The 18,851-nt window shown below is 35.6% G+C and overlaps 1 protein-coding gene across 1 annotated transcript in view; it reads left to right on the top strand.

The window, feature by feature from the left end:
• ADAM9 (ADAM metallopeptidase domain 9) overlaps positions 1-18,851 on the top strand; it is a 239,070-nt gene that overhangs the window by 170,182 nt on the left and 50,037 nt on the right. Inside the window, exons 13-16 of the mRNA XM_006859940.1 lie at positions 3,351-3,443; positions 4,997-5,192; positions 10,386-10,491; positions 14,099-14,282. Coding sequence (XP_006860002.1) covers positions 3,351-3,443; positions 4,997-5,192; positions 10,386-10,491; positions 14,099-14,282 — 579 coding nt within the window. The remainder of the gene's footprint in view (positions 1-3,350; positions 3,444-4,996; positions 5,193-10,385; positions 10,492-14,098; positions 14,283-18,851) is intronic.

Here is an 18,851-nt window from a genome sequence, read left to right as displayed (position 1 = left end):
TATGGAGTGGCTGGTGGCTTTAAACTGGTGATCTTTTGAATAGCAGCCCAGTGCTTAACCCATTATACCACCAAGGGTTCCTCTTGATCTCTATATACTTATCAGTTCTAGATATTTCTCCCAAGATTGATTTTTTTTTAAATTTACTTATTTCAATCAGCATCACTTTTTGAGGATTATTCATGCTATAGCATGTATCAGAACTTCATTTCCTATTATGGATGAATAATATTCCAAGAGTTCTAGTGTAGCACTGTAGGATAAACACTGTACTGTTGACAATGAGGTCAGTGGTTCAAACCCATCAACCCCTCCTCAGAAATCCTATACAGGGTCACTATGAGTTGGAACCAGCTCAACAACACCTAACAACAACAATGACAATTAACCTGGACCAATAAGTAACATCATGATAAATGGAGAAATGATTAAATTTGCCAAAGACTTCATTTTGGTTGGATATACAATCAACACTCTTGGAAATAGTCAAGAAATCAAATGATGTATTAACTTTTGGTAAATCTGCTACACAAGACCTCTTTGAAGTGTTAAAAGAACAAAGATGTCAGTTGAGGACTAAGGTGCCTGACTCAAGGATGGTATTTTCAGTTGCCTCATGTGCCTGTGAATGTTGTACAATGAATAAGGAAGACCATAGAAGAACTGATGCATTTAAATTATGGTGTTGGTGAAGAATCTTGAAAGTACCATAAGAACAAACAAATCTATCTTGGAAGAAAAATACAGCCAGTTTTCTCTTTATAAGCTAGAATGTTGAGACTTTGTGTCTTGTACTTGAGACATGTTTTCAGGAGTTATCAGGAGGGATCAGTCCTGGGAGAAGGACATCATGCTAGGTAAAATGGAAGGTCAGCCATAAAGAGGAAGACCCCAAGAAAATGGATTCACACAGTGGCAGCAACAATGGGCTCAAACTTGACAACAATTGTGGGGATGGTGCAGGACTGGGCAGTGTTTCCGTCTGTTGTACATAGGGCCACTATGAGTTGGAACTGACTTGAGGACACCTAAGAGCAACAACGACTCCTGACATTTAGCATCTTTTCATGTGCATATTGGACATTTGTACATCTTTGGTGAAATGTTTATTCAAGTCCTTTGCCCATTTTTAAAATTAGGATATTCATCTTTTTGTTGTTAAGTTGTTGGAGTTCTTTATATAGATTGAGTATCAAACTCTTGTCTATTAAATGGTCCTTAAATATTTTCTTCCTTTCTGTAGATTATCTGTATACTTTGTTTACAAAGCTCTTTGATCCAGTTGATTTTTTTGTACAGCAACTTTATTAATTCTTATACCTAGATTGTTTTGGATTTTCATTCTATATAATCTTATGTAGAATAATGCCAGATTTAAAAAAATATTTCTCTTCTTATCTTTAAATCTTTTCTTATTATTTATTTAGTTCCATTTTTGCATTGCATATTTGATACAATGCTGATAATAAGTGGTGACAGCGGTATCCTTATGCCAAAGGGAAAGCTTTCAGTTTCTCAATGTCAATATTGGCAGATGCCATTTATCTAGCAGCTTAACAAAACAAAACAAAACCCTTTTTTTGTTCTTACTGTGCTTCAATTTTTTAAAAGTATGTAAGTTCAGTTTTATTCTTTTCTGAATCTATTGAAATCATCATAAGTTTTCTTCTTATGGAGATAGCATGATGAATTAAACTTACTAAAATTTGCATGGTAAAAACATAACTATATATTCATTCTTGGTATTGACAGATGTGACTTGTTTAGGAATAAGTTGCCCTGTATTTCTCCATGTTTCATTTCGTGTACTCTCTTGTCTTGTTTATGTTATTCAGGTAAAGATAAAGGAAGTAGGTAATGCTTTGTATTTTTATACTTTAAAAGAGTTTGCATAAGATTGAATCCATTTTTTTTTTTTTTTGTATTCTAAGTAAATTGTGTGATCTCAGAGTTTTCTTTATGGTAGTATTGTTGAAAACAGATATAAATTCTTTATTGACTCCTTCGTATTTCTGTTTTTAATTGAGATAGTCTTAATGTCATTTCCTAGGAATTTGCCTGTTTTGTTAAATTTTCAAATAACTTATTATCTTTATAATAACTATAGTATCTGTACTGATATCCTTTTTTTAAAAATTATTCCGGTTATTGGTTATCTATACCTTTAATTTAATTTTACTTTTTATTGTAGTTAGATGACGGTTTACAGAGTAAATTATTTTTCTATTCAACAATTTATATGCAGTTTGTTTTTTACTTCCTCCTTTGGTTCCCAGTTCCCATTTATCCATTTTCAGTGCTCCTTTTACCACCTGAGCTTCGTTTTGGTGCAAATGCTGCTTTTTTGGTCTCCTGTGGTTGACTATACTGAGGTGTACATTACTCCCTAGTGTTATTAATCACTTGATAAATCATCTCTTGTTTGGCTGAAAGTTCATCCCTTGGAGTTGATTCAGTTTGAGGCCTGTCTTAATAGTTTTAATGTTTACTAATTTCACTAGAGATTTGCCAGTTTTATTGATAGTAGTTTTGAAAAAAATCCATTTTTTTTTCTCTTACTGTTGTATGGTTTCTATGTCTTGTTTCTGCTCCTATTTTTCCTTTAAAAAAAAAAAAGAACTTATTTTGAATTGTGTTTGTGCTTTTTAATTTTAATTTTGTTACTTTTGATTTAAATTGCTTAGTTTAATTTGCTTTTGATTTTTCCAGCTTTTTGAGATGCATTTTTGGCTTACTACTATTCAACCTTTCTTATTTGTTGATATATGCATTGAGGCTATAAATTACCTTGTAATTAGCACATATTCCCCCACAGTTTGTAGCATTTTTTTATCACTCAGTTGGAATATTTTATATTGTTCATTATGACTTCTTTGGCTCCATTTGTTTTATCTAAGCACATTAGTTAATTTTCAAAATTTATTTTGAGGATTTAAGATTGATTTCTAGCTTTGATAAATTAGCAAACTAGTATATTTTGTATTTTAAAAAATTGGGACAGCATTACAGCTTTCTATCGCTAACCAAAAGATAGACTGCTCAAACTCACCAGATACTAGGCAGGAGAAAGATATGACAGTTGGTTTCCATTTAGATTTAGAGGCCTGGAATCCCTATGGGGAAGTTCTACTATGTTCTCTAAGGTTACTATGAGATGCAACTGATTTGAGGGAAGTGAGTCTTTAAAATTATGTTGAGATGTAAATTGTTGTAGCTAAAGGAGTCATTGATAAATCCAGAATATCTGCTATAACCAGGTAAAAAAGAAGTGGACTTTAGGGTTAAAATAAGAATGTTAGTAATTAATTTGATATCAGTAGCATTATTGATAGTTTATTTTCTGTTCATAGGAATGTGAGTTGGACCCCTGTTGTGAAGCAACTACTTGTAAGCTTCGTTCAGGTGCTGAATGTGCATATGGTGACTGTTGTAAAAACTGTTTGGTAAGGAATTTTTCCATGTTAGGAATAAAAAATGGAAAAAAGAATAAAAAGGCTTTTTATCAGAATTTATTTTCTGAGATCTCTGAGAGCAGGTTTTTTATATGATTATGAGAAATTGTGTGCTATATGTTAGCAAATTTGCAACATTCTTTGATGACAATTAAGATTTTTTTCTATGTGGAAGCATGTTAGTTTAATTTTAAGAGTAATATATGCTTAGTATAAATAATTCATGTAAAAGCAAGTATAAAATGCAGAAAATGAAAGACCCCCGTATGTAAGAGTTTGTGTGTGTGTGTGTGTGTGTGTATATGCATGAGTGGGTCAACACACACACACACAAATGTTTTTATTATCTGCTTTTGTCGGTTGACTGTTACAGATTTTTTTCCCCATTCATGCAGTTTTATATGATTATATAATTAGTAAAGAACTCTGGTGATGCTGTGGTCTAGGCATTGGGCTGCTAACTGCAAGGTCAGCAGTTCAAACTCACCAACTGCTCCAAAGGAGAAAGATAAGGCTATGTTCTTTAAGATTTAGCGTCTCAGAAACTCTGTTTTGATTGTTATGAGTTGGAATCAGTTTGATGACAGTGAGTTTTATATAGTCAGGATTCTTTTGCATGACTATACCATAATTGCTTTAGCTAGTCAACTAATGATGGATGTTTAGACTCCTTCCAGTTTTTGGTTTTGAGGCACAATATGTATATTAAATTTTTTATTTACACTCTGTGTACCTTCCACAAATATATCAGTTTATACTTCTTCCAGAGTCCTGGTGTGGTGCTGCACGTTAATGTGCCAGAGCAAGGTTGATCTGAATTGCCAGATTAGCGGTCTGAGCTCATTAGCCACTCCTCAGAAACCCTATACAGGGTTGCTATGAGTCGAAACCAATTCGATGGCACTTAACAACATCATACTTTTACCAATAATATAATCAAATGATCATTTCTTCATGCCAACTTTAGTGTCTAGCAAGCTTTATAGTCCTGGTTATTTTAATAAGTGTTTTTCAGTATTTAAAAAAAAATTAATTAGCATTTCTTTTGGCTACCAATATGTTTTTTTTTTTTTTAAATATTTCATAACGTTTATAAATTGCCTGTTAGTGCTTGGTGTCTACAGTTCAAGCCCACCAGCTGCTCCACGGAGAAAGATTAGACTTACTGCTTCTTCAAGATTTAAAGCCTCGGAAACCCTATACAGGGTTGTTAGGAGTTGGAACCAACTTGACTGCACTTAACTGGAGTCCTGGTGTGGCACTGTAGGACAATGCACTGGACCGCAAGGTCGGTTTGAGCTACAAGGTTGACAGTTCAAACTTATTAGTGAGTCCTCGGAAACCATGTACTGGGCCACTATGAGCCGGAACTGACTCGAGGGCACTTAACAACAATAGCAGAAACATTGGTCTTTGTTCACTTTTCTGTTGGGTTCTTAACCTTTTGTTGTTTTTAGAACACTTTATGGATGTAAATTCTTTTAATTTGTTTAGTTTATTAAAATGTTATGATGTTTCTATTAATTTGCAATTTACTACCTTAGTTCCTACCAGGTGGTACTGTGTGCCGAGGAAGAAACAATGAGTGTGATGTTACAGAATATTGCAATGGCTCTTCTCAGTTCTGTCAGCCAGATGTTTTTATTCAGAATGGATATCCTTGCCAGAATAACAAAGCCTATTGTTACAATGGCATGTGCCAATATTATGATGCTCAGTGTCAAGTCATCTTCGGCTCAAGTAAGATAATTAGTATTTATACTCTGTTGTTTTGATTTTATTTATTGTCTTAATTTTTTAAGTAAAATGAATAAAGCACTTTGATGAAGTGCGAATGCTTTTATTTTTTTCTCTCCTCTCACTTCTTCCTTCTTCCTTCTCAGAGGCAGCCATGGTCACAAATTTGGCATGTATTCTTCCAGTTGATGTTATTTGTGTGTATCTCTCAATTTATTGTCTCTCAATACTATGTATATAAACACTATCTATATAGTATTATTTTTATAGTCATAATAAATTTACACGAATAGTATGGTATTGTACATGAGTCTGCTACTTACATTGGTCTCTCAAAATGATTTTGAGATTCATCTATATTTACTCATTTATATTATAGTTCATTAGAATATTCTATTAGATAAATGGAGCATGAGTCCTGAAATACTGTGTTTTACTCTCACTAGAAAATAAATCCCAAGTCTGTAACAGTTTATGCCTAAAATGGAAAAATAAAGAAATAGCACTACCTAAATGGAAACATTTCTTTTTCTTTTTGTACTTGAAGGCAAACAGTATATATTTATTTTCTCATTAGGACAAACAGTTGGGAACTTTCCCCCAAAAGAAGAATGAAAAAAAAAAAAAAAATGAGAACAAAGAGCAGAGAGAGAAAAAGATTTGGCAATGAATAGTGGTGATAGTTGTGCAACATGGGGCGTGTAGTTGGTGTGGCTGGATTTTATGTGGAAAAATGGTTGACATGGCAAAGATGATCTATATATAAACGTTTTGTTATATATGTAAACATTTTTAAAGAGTATCTTCCAAATGAAAACTAAAAAAAGAAGTAGCGTTATCAAGGTAACAAAGAGCAAGTAGCAAAATAATCAGCTGAAAATGCAAAAAGGGTACTTCAAGGGATGAAGATGTTGGATATTAGTATGCTTTATTTTTTCCTAATAAGTAAGATAAGAATGGGGCTCTTCAATTATGTGTGTCTATTGTTGTTATGTGCTGTTGAGTCAGTCTGACTTATAACGATCCTGTATAGTGTATCAGAGGAGCGGCTGGTGAGTTTAAACCTCCAATCTTGTAGTTCAAACCAACCTTGTAGTCGAGTGCTTATTCTATAGCACCACACAAGGACTCCATGTATATATATAGCTTTGGTGAAAATGAAAAATTTGGTGAAAATGAAAAACAGAAAAGCAGTAAAAAAAATAATCATAATTACTATCCGTAAATCATGGCCCATTTATTTGTGATGTTTATATACACTGTATTGAGGGATGATAGATACATCACCTGGGAGAATACAGACCAAATTAACACTGAATAATAAATACTTTTCCATGTTATTAGGTATTTTCTACAGGATAGTTACTATATATAATAATTTATCCAGTCAACAGTGCTGGTTGCAAATACATTTTTTTTTTAAGGATAAATTCCCTGATGTAGAAGTGCTATATTAAAGGCTATGTTCTTTGAAGGCTTTTGGGACATTTCTAGATAATTTCCAGAAATATACCATTTTGTTTTCTCACTTAGCCATGTATGAGTGTGTTAATTTCTCTAAATATTTCCAACGTTGGTTTTTTAACTTTTTTTTAAAATAAAATAAATGCTTTATACATTAATTTTTGTTATTTTTAATACAAATTTTAATTACTGATGGGTTTGAGTGGATGCTTTTGATTTCATATTCACCATTTATATTATTTTCTGTTACATTTTTACTGTTTCTGCCTTGCATTATCTTTTAATTTCATTATTCTATGACTTTTGTAAAATCCCCTCATATTGCAACCAGTGTTCTCCATTTTGTCCTTTGTCTTTTAATTTTGGTTATATTGTTTACTTGACATAAAATTTCTCTCATTTAAATTATCTTTAATATATGATTTCTTCCTTTGATGTCTTACTTAGAAATTCCGTCTCTTCATTCACACTATGTAATTGGTCTTATAGCATTTTTTTTTTTTTAATGTTTTGTTGTGAATTATGTGCTAGTTTACATGGGAGAACATTAGCTTTACATTCATCCTATCGTATATAGTTTAATTGCCATGGTTATAATCCCCTCCATGCATCATCAACCAACCACAGGCTATACCCTGCAAGCTTACCCTCTAGTCGTCAGCACACAACCCTCTCCCTCTCTGGGTCTAAAGTCCCCAGCCACTCTATCTCTCCATGTCATCATCTCACTCCATCTCTGGCGTCACTGCTTCTCTGGGTAGGGTCCCGCCCTCCGCTCTTCTCCCTTGGTGGCCCCAGGGACCTCCACTCCTGGACTGCAAAGTCTATCACTCCCCTCCTTTTGCTACAAAATGTCTACCTTTACATTTCCAACCCTCACAATCAGTCCTGACAACAATTATTCACTATTGTGTCATAAAAGAGACCTATCCGCATCTCCTTTCATCAGCCCCACCCAGACAGATTGGATACTACTCAGTGGAGATTCTACCTTCCTCCGCGCCCTCTGGATCTAGGCTCCCTCATGAAAGCTTGTAAGCCAGTCACTTCTTGCCTTTGTAGACACCCCTCTCCCCATTTTGGGTAGCCAATGTTCTTCAAATTGTATCAGATTACTCTTTTTTACCTCTTCTTTCCTCTTCTAGTTGAGCTCTGATCATCCAGTCATTGAAGCCAGGTCAAGTGGGTATTATTTACAAGTATGGGTGTTCTTATGCATTTGCCCTCTCTTTTTATCAGCTGGATGCTTCACTCTCCACTCTAGTCCTCTGTGGTTATGTCACTGACTCTGGGCCCAAGAGTCCCCACGTCTTGTCACACTGCTGGTCAACCAAGTCTCCACCCAGGTTCACAGGAATCTATTGAACGTTGTCTGGCTTAGCTCGCCGCTTCATTGCTGTTTTTCCCTCACATCACCTTATTGGTGACGAATGTGGTCACCAATCAGAGTGTGTATTCCCCTTGAGTCTTTGTCTTGGAAGGGGATTTGCCCTGAGGGGACCCGACCACTTGCCATGGTGTCTCCTGTGCAAGCAACTTACTTGTTCTTGTAGTAATCAGTTGGACTACCTATATTGATTTGTGTTTTTCCTGTCAGTCTTTCTTTCCAGAAATATCTTCTGTTCTTCTAGCCACTCCAGGCTGGTCGGTCTAATAGTATTTGTTTGGACTCTTGGTATGGCACTATAGGATTAGCACTGGACTGAGAACCACAAGGTTGGCAGTTCAAACCCACTAGCTGATCCAGTACTAGCAGTGTTACAACAATGATAGTCTACCTCAGGGGTGGAGAACCTTTTATTCTGCCAAAATTTATAATGTCATTCACAGGCCACACAAAACTATCAACTTAAAAACTAGCATAGTATATTTGGATAACATTTAGTTAACTCACCCTTAATGTGATGCAAGGTCAGTGGTTCAAGCTTACTTAAATAAATACTGTTATTTAGTAAAGATACTGCTGTCATGTTGTAGTTAGGAGCTATTGAGTCAGTTATAACTCATAGCAACCTTGTGTGAGAAGTGACTGGTGGGTTTGAACTGCTGACTTTGTGATAAGCAGTCCAGTACTTACTCTACACCGCCACACCAGGACTCCAGTACTGTCGTTATTGTTGTTATTGTTATTAAGAGCTGTTGAATCTGCTCCAACTCATGTTGTTGTTGTTGTGAAGTACCATGGAGTTGGTTCCAATTCATAGTGACCCTGTACAGGGTTTCTGAGGCTGTAAATCTTTACGGGAGCAGAAAACCTCGTCTTTCTTCGATGGAATGATTGGTAGTTTCGAACTGCCAACCTTGAGATTAGCCGCCAGATTCGTAACCACTGTGCTACCAGAGCTCCTTGTTCCAACTCACAGTAACCCTATTTTGAGGAGTGGCTGGTGGGTTTGAACTAGTGCTTATCCTACAGCACCAGACCAGAAGGACTGCAAAAATGTCTAGGAGTAAAGGAACCAGAGTTGTTTTTTTTCTTTGTAGATGATCTGGAATGTAAAAAATTATTTGTTTTGTACAAGGGTCTATATGCATTGTCAAATTACATTTTTCATGTATGTTGTTGTTAAGTGCCATCAAGTCTATTCTGACTCATAGCAAGCCTGTAGAATGTTTCCAGGGAACATCTGGTGAGTTTGAATTGCCAACCTTGTAGTTAGTAGTCTAGTGCTTACCATAAAGCACAGCACCAGGAGTTCTAAATTAATTTTTCATCATTTTTGATCCTATGTGCTTTTTTTGTTCCAACTCCTTTCAACCTGTATCCATTACAGACAAAGCAAGGTAAAAACGTAGTATTAGATGAATAAGATAGGTCATTTGTTTATTAAAGAGGGATTATTAGCATTTTGCTTAAAAAGTATCTCCAAGCAAAATACTTTTAGGAATGTGTGGAGTCTCTGGGTGGTGTACATGGTTAACATGCTTTGCCTGTAGCTGAAAGTTTGGAGGTTTTAGTTCATTTAGAGAGGTCTTTGAAGAAATGCCTGGTGATCTACTTGTAAAAAATGAGCCATTGGAAAATCCTATGTGGCCCAATTCTACTCTGATACACACACATGGCATCAACTCAGCAACAACTGACTTGACTTTTAGAATATTTAATTACACAATTGAGTATTAAATGATACATATACAAAGTGTAGGAACACAAGAGTGGGTTACTGTTTTGTCATCTGTCATGACTGTAAAACTAATTAGTAGGAATGCTTCAGCTAATTATCTATATATGAGGGGACTTCAAAATGTTTGAGGAAAAATGGAATCTAGTTATAATGGAACTCTTCCACAAATTTTTTTTGAGGCCTCCTGGTATAACAAATAAAACCAAGTAATAAGCGTTGGTATTTTTTCATAAACTCGCCCCTAGTGTAGCCAGTAGAATGGTAAATGTGTATTTAAGAGCACTGAATCCTAACATTACTAGATCGCCAGGGATGAAAAGGAATCTGCTGAAAGTGGCACTGTACTGGGCATGGTTTTTAATTTTGTTATAATTTAATCTGCTTAATGACATTTGTGTTTGACTCTAGACTTTTAAGCACAATCTAAAGTTTACTTCTATATTTTGTTGTAAGGGGGAATAAAAATGTTTTTATTTTTATGTAAGACCTGAATCTTTTTAGAGGCATTGAGGCAGTTCATACCCTCATGTGGACTATCTGTCATAGGGCATGCTTTTAATTCTGAATTAAATTACCATAATTTTTTTTTTTCTTTTTAATGTTACAGAAGCCAAGGCTGCCCCAAGAGATTGTTTCACTGATGTGAATTCTAAAGGTGACAGATTTGGCAATTGTGGTTTATCTGGCAATGAATATAAGAAGTGTGCCACTGGGTAAGTGGGAATGGGGAAAGCTAGAAAGCATTCATATCTAGGATGTTTTGTAGCTCTGCAACGGTTGATTTCTCCACTTAAAATACCTAAGGATTTCAAGTTTGTAATTTGCTAACACAAGACTTCAGGGAGATTCTGGTGTCAGGAACAGAACTGGTAAAATAATTCATTCGTTTTTTAAAGTGACCTGTCTATAATGTAGTCATTTAAAAAATCTTACTTTGTTCTTAATTTATCTACAATAAGAACCCTCAACCAAACACCTTTTTCCTCTTTACTTTCATTAATGCATTATTATAGGTTCCTGTAAAAACTATTTCTGATCTTTATTATTTTCTTCTAACTCTGTATAACTTTGAGTAATGAATGAAAACTTTTTTGCTTATATAAGTAACATTTGCTTATAGTAAAAAATTAATAATATTAAAAAGAGAAAAAAATGCCAACATAATGTCAGTACATATTTATTCATTATTTTGGCATATTTCCTCCCTTTTTTGTTTCAGTGCAGAACAAGTACATCCAGTGGCATTTTACATAATTGGGTTTATTATGTAATGTTGTTGTTGTTAAGTGCCGTCAAGTTGGTTCTGACTCATTGCCACCCTGTATAAGGAGTGGCTGGTGAGCTTGGACCACTGACCTTGTGGTTCAAACTCACCTTTTAGTCTAGTGCATTAACCCACGACACCATACCAGGACTCCTTACTCTATAATACTGTGCATTTATTCTATCCCATTTGCCTCTTCACATCTCACCAGGTTGAAACACTTGAAACTACTTGTTAAGAAGAAATTGCAGCAGTGATCTCCCTGTCACTAAATCCAAGAGCTATTTTTAGGTCTTCGTCTTACTTAGCCTTTTAGTAGTTTAACATTATTGGTGTCTTTCTTGAAGAAATTACTTCCTGGGGTTTTTATATAGAAGCTTTTTTTCTAGTATTTCTTGTGTGTTTTGGATGTCATTTAATGTGTATGTGTGTGTGGGTGGGTTTTTTTTTTTTTTTTTGTAGGCCCACTTTTTGTTACCTAGCCGTTAAATACTGGAATTTATCAAGGCTCAGGCCTAGTCTCTCCTTTCTTTTCATTCCTTATTCTGTCCACGTAAGATTTTGTTCACTTTTGTGGTTTCATTTGCCATTTCTATGAGATGTTGGAATCCTGGTGTGGTGCTGTAGGATAAGTACACGATCTTAAAGTCAGTTTGAACTGCATGGTTGGCAGTTCAGACTCTCCAGCTGCTTCTTGATAACCTCATACAGGGTCACTACGAGTCAAAACCAACTCAACAGCACTTAACAACAACAACATGAGGTATTTCACCCAACTGGAGTATATAAGGCTTCTGCCATGGGACCTCTGCACATATTGTCCCTTCTGTTAGATATGCTCCTCTCTCCTCTCTTCTTCTTGTTTTAAGTGCCATTGAGTCAGTTCCAGCTCATAGTGACCCAATGTATAGCAGAATGAATTATTACCTGAACCTGTGGCATACTCCCAATCTTTCCTATATTTAAGTACATTCTTGCAGTGTCCAGTCCATCTTGTTGAGGAGCTTCCTCTTTTTTGCAGACCCTCTTTTGACCAATCATGATGTCTTTCTCCAGAGACTGGTCTCTCTCTATACCATTTCCAAAGTATTTGAAACTAAGACTCGCCATCCTTGCTTCTGAGGAGCATTCTGAATGTACTTCTTCCAAAACAGACAGATTCGTTCCTTCTTTTGGCATCCCATGGTACACCCAATATTCTTTGCCATCACCACAGTTCAAATGTATCTGTTGTACTCTGGTCTTTCCTGTTCAGTGTCTAGCTTTTAAATACATATGAAGCCTGACAATACCATGGATTTGATAAGGTGCACCTTAGTCCTCAGAGTGACATCTTTGCTTTAACACTTAAGAGGTCTTTTGCATCAGATTTACTTAATAAATTATATTGTCTTGACTGCTGCTCTCATTGTGTATCTAAGTAAAATGAAATCCTTCATAATGTCAGTCTTTTCTCTGTTTATCATTATGTTGATTATTGGTCCAATTGATTTTGTTTTCCTTGAGTTGTAATTCCATACTGAAGGTCTTTGATCTTCCTCAGTAAGTACTTCCTTTTAGCTTTCAGCAATCAAGCGTGTGTCATCTGATAATGAACCTTCCTTCCATACTGTTGTCATGCTTTTCTTTACCTTATACAGATTGAATAACTGTGCTAAAGGATACAACCCTGATGCAATACCTTTTCTGATTTTAAGCCAAACAGTATCCCCTTGTTCCGTTTTAGTGACTGATTCTTGGTCTTTGTCAGGTTTCTCAGCATAGTAAGTGCTCTGAAATCCATGTTCTTCACAATATTATCTATAAATTAAGATTCACAGTCAAATGCCTTTGTGTAATCAGTAAACACAGAAAAACATCTTTCTGTGTTCTTTGATTCCAGCCAGGATTCATCTGACAGCAGTGATGGTATGCCTACTTTCATGTCTTCTTTTGAATCAGGCTTGAATTACTGACATTTCTCTGCCCATGTACTGCTACAACCGTTTTGACATATCTTTCAGCAAAATTTTACTTGCATTTGATGATAATAATACTTTTGATAATCTCCACAGTCTTTTGAATTCCCTTTTTCTGGAATGGGCACAAGTATAGATCTCTTCCATTTGGTTTGCCACATTGGCATTGCTTCTTTTTATCTTCTTTGCCATGTTGAAAGAGATCTTCTTTGTTTTCTTTGCTCTCATAAAAATTCTTTAGAGATTCCTTTCAGCTAAATAGCAGCATTAAACTCTCAATCTAGCTGTGTGCTACATAATGAGGCTTCAGAAAGTTAATGGAAAAATGTAATTAAAAGATAATAGAAGTTTGCCATGAATTTTTTGATGCCCCTTTGTGTATGTGTGCTTCAAAAAGTTCCTGGGAAAATGCAATAAAAAGATAATGGAATTTTTCCACAAATTTTTTTGAAGCCCCTTCATGTATTTTGTATGTATATATTCTCATGAGGGAGCTTCAAAATATTGGTGGGGAAAATTTCATTATCTTTTCATTTTTTATCCGCAGACTTTTGAAACCCCCTCATACACACCCACAGACACAGACACACAGACATCGAGTTGCTGCCTACTCATAGGGACCTTGTAGGAGAGAGTACAACTACCCCAAAGGGTCTCCAAAGAAGTAAATCTTTGGCAAGTTGACTGCTACAGCTTTCTTTTTTGGATCATCTGTTCGTTCAAACTGGTGACCTTTTTAGTTACCAGCTGATCCCTTAACCACTGCACCATTGGCATTCATTTTATATATATATATATATATGTTGTTGTTGTTAAGTGCCATCGAGTCAGTTCCGACCCATAGCAACCCTGAACAGGGTTTCTGAGGCTGTAAATCTTTATGGGAGCAGAAAGCCTCCTCTTTCTCCCATGGAACAGCTGGTAGTTTCGAACTGCTGACCTTGCGGTTCGCAGCCCGATTCATAACCACTACGCTACCAGAGCACGTACACACACACATATATATATACACACACACACACACTTTTTTTTTTCTTTTGGTTCTTATTTTTATATACACTTTGAATGCATTTTACTTTTGCTTTGTCTTTCTTATAGGAATGCTTTGTGTGGAAAGCTTCAGTGTGAAAATGTGCAAGGCATGCCTGTATTTGGAGTTATGCCTGCTATTATTCAAACCCGCCATAGAGATACTACATGTTGGGGTGTGGATTTCCAGCTAGGATCTGATGTTCCAGATCCTGGGATGGTGAATGAAGGCACAAAATGTGATGCTGGAAAGGTAAGCAAAATATTTGCTATTTAAAAAGTAAACTTAAAATATTTGCTTTGCTTTAATCAATATACAAACTCAGTGATTGCTCTTTTTTATTATAAAAGAAATCCACACTTATTTTAGAAAATGCACTGCTACCAAGAATAAAATTAAGAACAAATGTAATCCTACCATCCAGATTTCTTCATTGATAATCATATATTATAACTGTGCTTTAAACTGTGTATATAGTTTCCTTCCCTAATGTTGTTCTATAATTTATTAACCATCTCCTGTTGTTATGACACTTATGTGATTTCTAGGATTTTGTGTGTGTGGATATGTATATATGTGTGCGTGTGAGTGTGACTAGAAATTTCACAGTACTTGTCCTACTTATGCCTCTTGCCACCTTGGTCACATTGTTTGTATCACATGTTAGACCAGAATCAGCCAACTCATGACTTTCTTCTAGTGGTTTTGTGTATAAGAAGATAAGCTGGGACAAATTCCCTTTGAAAACTTATTTGCGAGAGAGTTTCCAAATGTTCGTGGAAACATGGAATGAAAAAATAATAGGATTATTCCATAAGCTTTTGGAAGTCATTGTAATTATTCTTGTTGTTAAGTGCTGATTAAATTGATTCAAATTTACAGTGACACAATGTAGGGCACCAAGGAATGGCTGGTGAGTTTGAACTGCTGACCTTGTGATTAGTAGTCCAGTGCTTACCCTACAGTGCCACACCATGACTCCTCCTTGTAAATAAGAAGGGTAATTAATAAATAGAAAATATTTAGAACAGTAATAATAAAAATTATATCAAAACTTATGGGATGCAATTAATGTAGTGTTGTTATTATTATTGTAAAATGTTGTTGTTTTTAGTGTTGTTTAGATGGAAAAGAATAGTCTTAATTTGAACTCAACCTAAGTAAAAAAGCGTTGGTAAAATCAAGGGGCGGAGTTCAAGAGATACTCTGAGGATGCAGAAGTGTTAACTAAGCAGAAAAGACAAATTCAGAGAAAGCAAGAGAGAACACACTGACTAATGATGTAGCCATTGAAAAAGACTGATAAATAGACTCTCAAGTTATCTCAATTTCCAACATGTTTTCAGTTCCAATTCTGTTCCTCATTTCTCTTAAAAACAACAACAACAACAACAAAAACAAAAACAAAAACTTATATTTTTGTGCCTGTTCTTACTGTCAAATATATTTGATCTCTGTACCTATTATGAGTGATACTGGGAAAAATAGCTTATAAATACAAATTTTAGAATATTCCTTCGTTGTTTTTGGAAATTAAAGTACTACAATGGTGTGTATACTTTAAGGTTTTAGATATAGATTTGCCAAATGGTTGTTTAGTAAATTTTTTACTTGTTTACCTTTTGACTAATTGTATAAGTGTTTTTAGTTTTTCATATTATTGCCAAGATTAACGGTTATGTTTAAAACCTCCATTGGTTGTTTCCTTTTATTTCTTAATCTAAAATTATTTTAATATTTCATTAGTGACTTTGAATATTTTTGTATTTACAGTTGACCTTTAAACAACACAGAGTATAGATACCCTAACCTCACCCAGTCAAAAATCTGTGTATAATTTTTGTAAAAAGTTTTTATTGTGAATTGAGTGATAGTTTACATGGGGGAACATCAGTTTTACACTCATCATTTCATTGCAATGATTGCAATCTCCTCTGTACATCATCATTCAACAGTATTTGCTTCTATTCCCTCTGTTTTTTTCTTTTGTTTTTTGGTAGGGATATACACAAAACCACTCAGGAATATATAATCATTTAAACAACCAAAGGGCATATTCTACGAGCCTGCCTCCTGGCTACCAGCACTTAGCCGCCGGCAGATAGCCTTTCTCTTTCCATTAATTTAGAGTCCTCAGCTGCTCTATTTCTCCATGCCTTCATCTCTGTCTCCTTCTCTGGTATCACTGCTTCTCTGGATAGGGTACCACATTTCATTCATGCTCTTCTCCCTTAATGGTCCTCTTTTTGTTACAAAACTTCTACCTTTACAGTTGTGAGAGTCACAGTTAGTCATGACAATAATTACTATTGAATCTTAAGAATCTTATACTCAGTTATTTTCATCAGACCCATCTAGATAAGATGAAAACTATTCAGTGGAGACTCTACCTTCCCCCTCACACTCAAACTAAACTCCCTCTTGAAAACTTGTAAGCCAGTCACTTTGTGCCTTGATGTTGTTGTTGGCAAGTGCTGTTGAGTCAATTCCGACCCATAGCGACCCTGTATAGGGTTTCCAAGGAGCAGCTGGTGAGCTTGAACTGCCTACCTTGCAGTTCAAACGGCTTTGCAGTGTGGTGCATTAACCCACAGCGCCACGCTAGGACTCCTTCGTGCCTTGTTAGCGCCCCCCACCCCCCATTTTAGGTAGTGAATGTCTAAGTTGCCCGTCCCCATCAACCCTGTATACAGAGGGGATAGGATTGATCCTTGATATGGAGATTCCTTCCCTCTCAGTTGGTATTTTGAACTACTACATCCATAAGTATAGGTCAAGTTCATCAAATTGTAGCAATTTGTGTATAACTTTTGACTACCCCAAAACTTAATTACTGATAACACATATTTTGCATGTGACATTTATTATATGTCACATTCATATAGAAGTTGCATTTTCAATAGGAGATTAAAAGATATTTAATAAAAAATTGTAAGGTTTTTGTGCCTGCTTTGGTAATTGCAGCGATGACTTCAAGAATTTCTTATTAGAGATTTCCAGAAGGATGGTCCACCACTCGTCTGTCAGTTTTGTCATATTGTGGTGGCTTGTGAGTTGCTGTGATTCTAGAAGTTATGTCATGAGTATTTTAAATACCAGCAGGGTCACCCATGGTGGACAGGTTTCAGGCGAGCTTCCAGACTAAGACAGATTAGGAAGAAGGAGAGAAGAATTGCTTCTGAATATTTAGTCATTGGAAACCTTATGAATAGCAGAGAAACACTCAGCTATATTGCCAGAAAATTAGCCCCTCAAGTTGCAAGCCGCTCAAAATGTGACTGGTGAAGCAGAGCTGCCTCTTCAAAGTAGAGTTGACTGTGACGACGCAAATGGAGTAGACACCTTGGGACCTTTATTTGCTTATGGGGCTCCACTCAAAATGAAGAGAAACAGCTGTAAATATCCATTAATAATTAGAACATGGAATGTATGAAGTGTGAATCTAGGAAAATTGGAAATTGTCAAAGATTAAATCGAACACATAAACACATAGTAAGCTGAAATACAATGGTATTGGCCATTTTGAATCTGAAAATCACATGGTTTACTACGTCAGGAATGTTAAAATGAAGAGAAGTGGCGTCATAGTCATCGTCAAAAAGAGACCATATCAAGATCAGTCACGAGGTACAACGCTGTCTGTGATAGGATAATATCCATGCACCTACAGGGAATGGATATGTTAATACCACTATTATCTGAATTTATGCACCAACCACTAAAGCCAGTGAGGCTAAAATAGAAGAATTCTACCAATATCTACAATCTGAAATTGATCAAACATGCAATCAAGGTATATTGGTAACCACTGGTGACTGGAATGCAAAAGCTGGAAACAAAGAAGGAGTATCAGTAGTTGGAAAATATGGCCTTGGTGATAGAAATGCTGGAGATCACATGATAGAATTCTGCAAAACCAATGATATGTTCATTTTAAATACTCTTTAAAAACAGCATAAGAGATGATTATAAATATGGACCTCACCAGATGGAATGCATAGGAATCAAATTGACTACATCTGTGGAAAGAGATGATGGAAAAGCTCCATATCACCAGCCAAAGCAAGGCCAGGGGCAGATTGTGGAACAGGCTATCAATTGCTCATATGCAAATTCAGACTGAAGCTGAAGAAAATGAAAACAAAGTCCACGGGAACCAAAACATGACCTTGAATATATCCCACCTGAATTCAGAAATCATATGAAGAACAGATTTGATGCATTAAGCACTCAAGACCAAAGACCAGAAGAGTTGTAGCATGACGTCAAGAACATCATACATGAAGAAAGCAAAAAGTCATTAAGAAGATAAGAAAGAAGGAAAAGTTCAAAATGGATGTCAGAAGAGACTCTGAAACTTGCTCTCCAGCATAGAAATGCTAAAGCAAATGGAAGAAGTGAAGAGGTACAAGAGCTGAACAGAACATTTCAGAGGTCAGCTCGCAAAGACAAAGTCAAATATTATAATGAAATGTGCAAAGTTCTGGAGTTTGAAAACCAAAAGCAAAGAATATTCTCAGCATTTCTCAAACTGGGGGAAATGAAGAAAAAATTCAACCCTTGACTTTTGTTATTGAAGGATCATCAGGACAAAGTATTGAATAATGCAGAAAGCATCAAAAGAAGATGGAAGGAATACACATAAACACTATACCAAAAGGTAATTATCAATGTTCAGCCATTTTAAGAAGTAGCATATGATCAGGAGCCAATAATACTGAAGAAGTCCAAGGTACATTGAAGGAATTGGCAAAGAACAAGGAACCAGGAATTGATGGAATAAAAATTGAAATCTTTCAAGAAAGTGAGGCGGCACAGGAG

The sequence above is a fragment of the Chrysochloris asiatica genome, unplaced genomic scaffold (genome assembly GCF_000296735.1).
Source record: "Chrysochloris asiatica unplaced genomic scaffold, ChrAsi1.0 scaffold00035, whole genome shotgun sequence".
In the NCBI taxonomy this organism is placed as follows: domain Eukaryota; kingdom Metazoa; phylum Chordata; class Mammalia; order Afrosoricida; family Chrysochloridae; genus Chrysochloris; species Chrysochloris asiatica.
The sequence above is the reverse complement of the archived record's forward strand: the minus strand, read 5'-3'. Positions and strand labels throughout refer to the sequence as shown.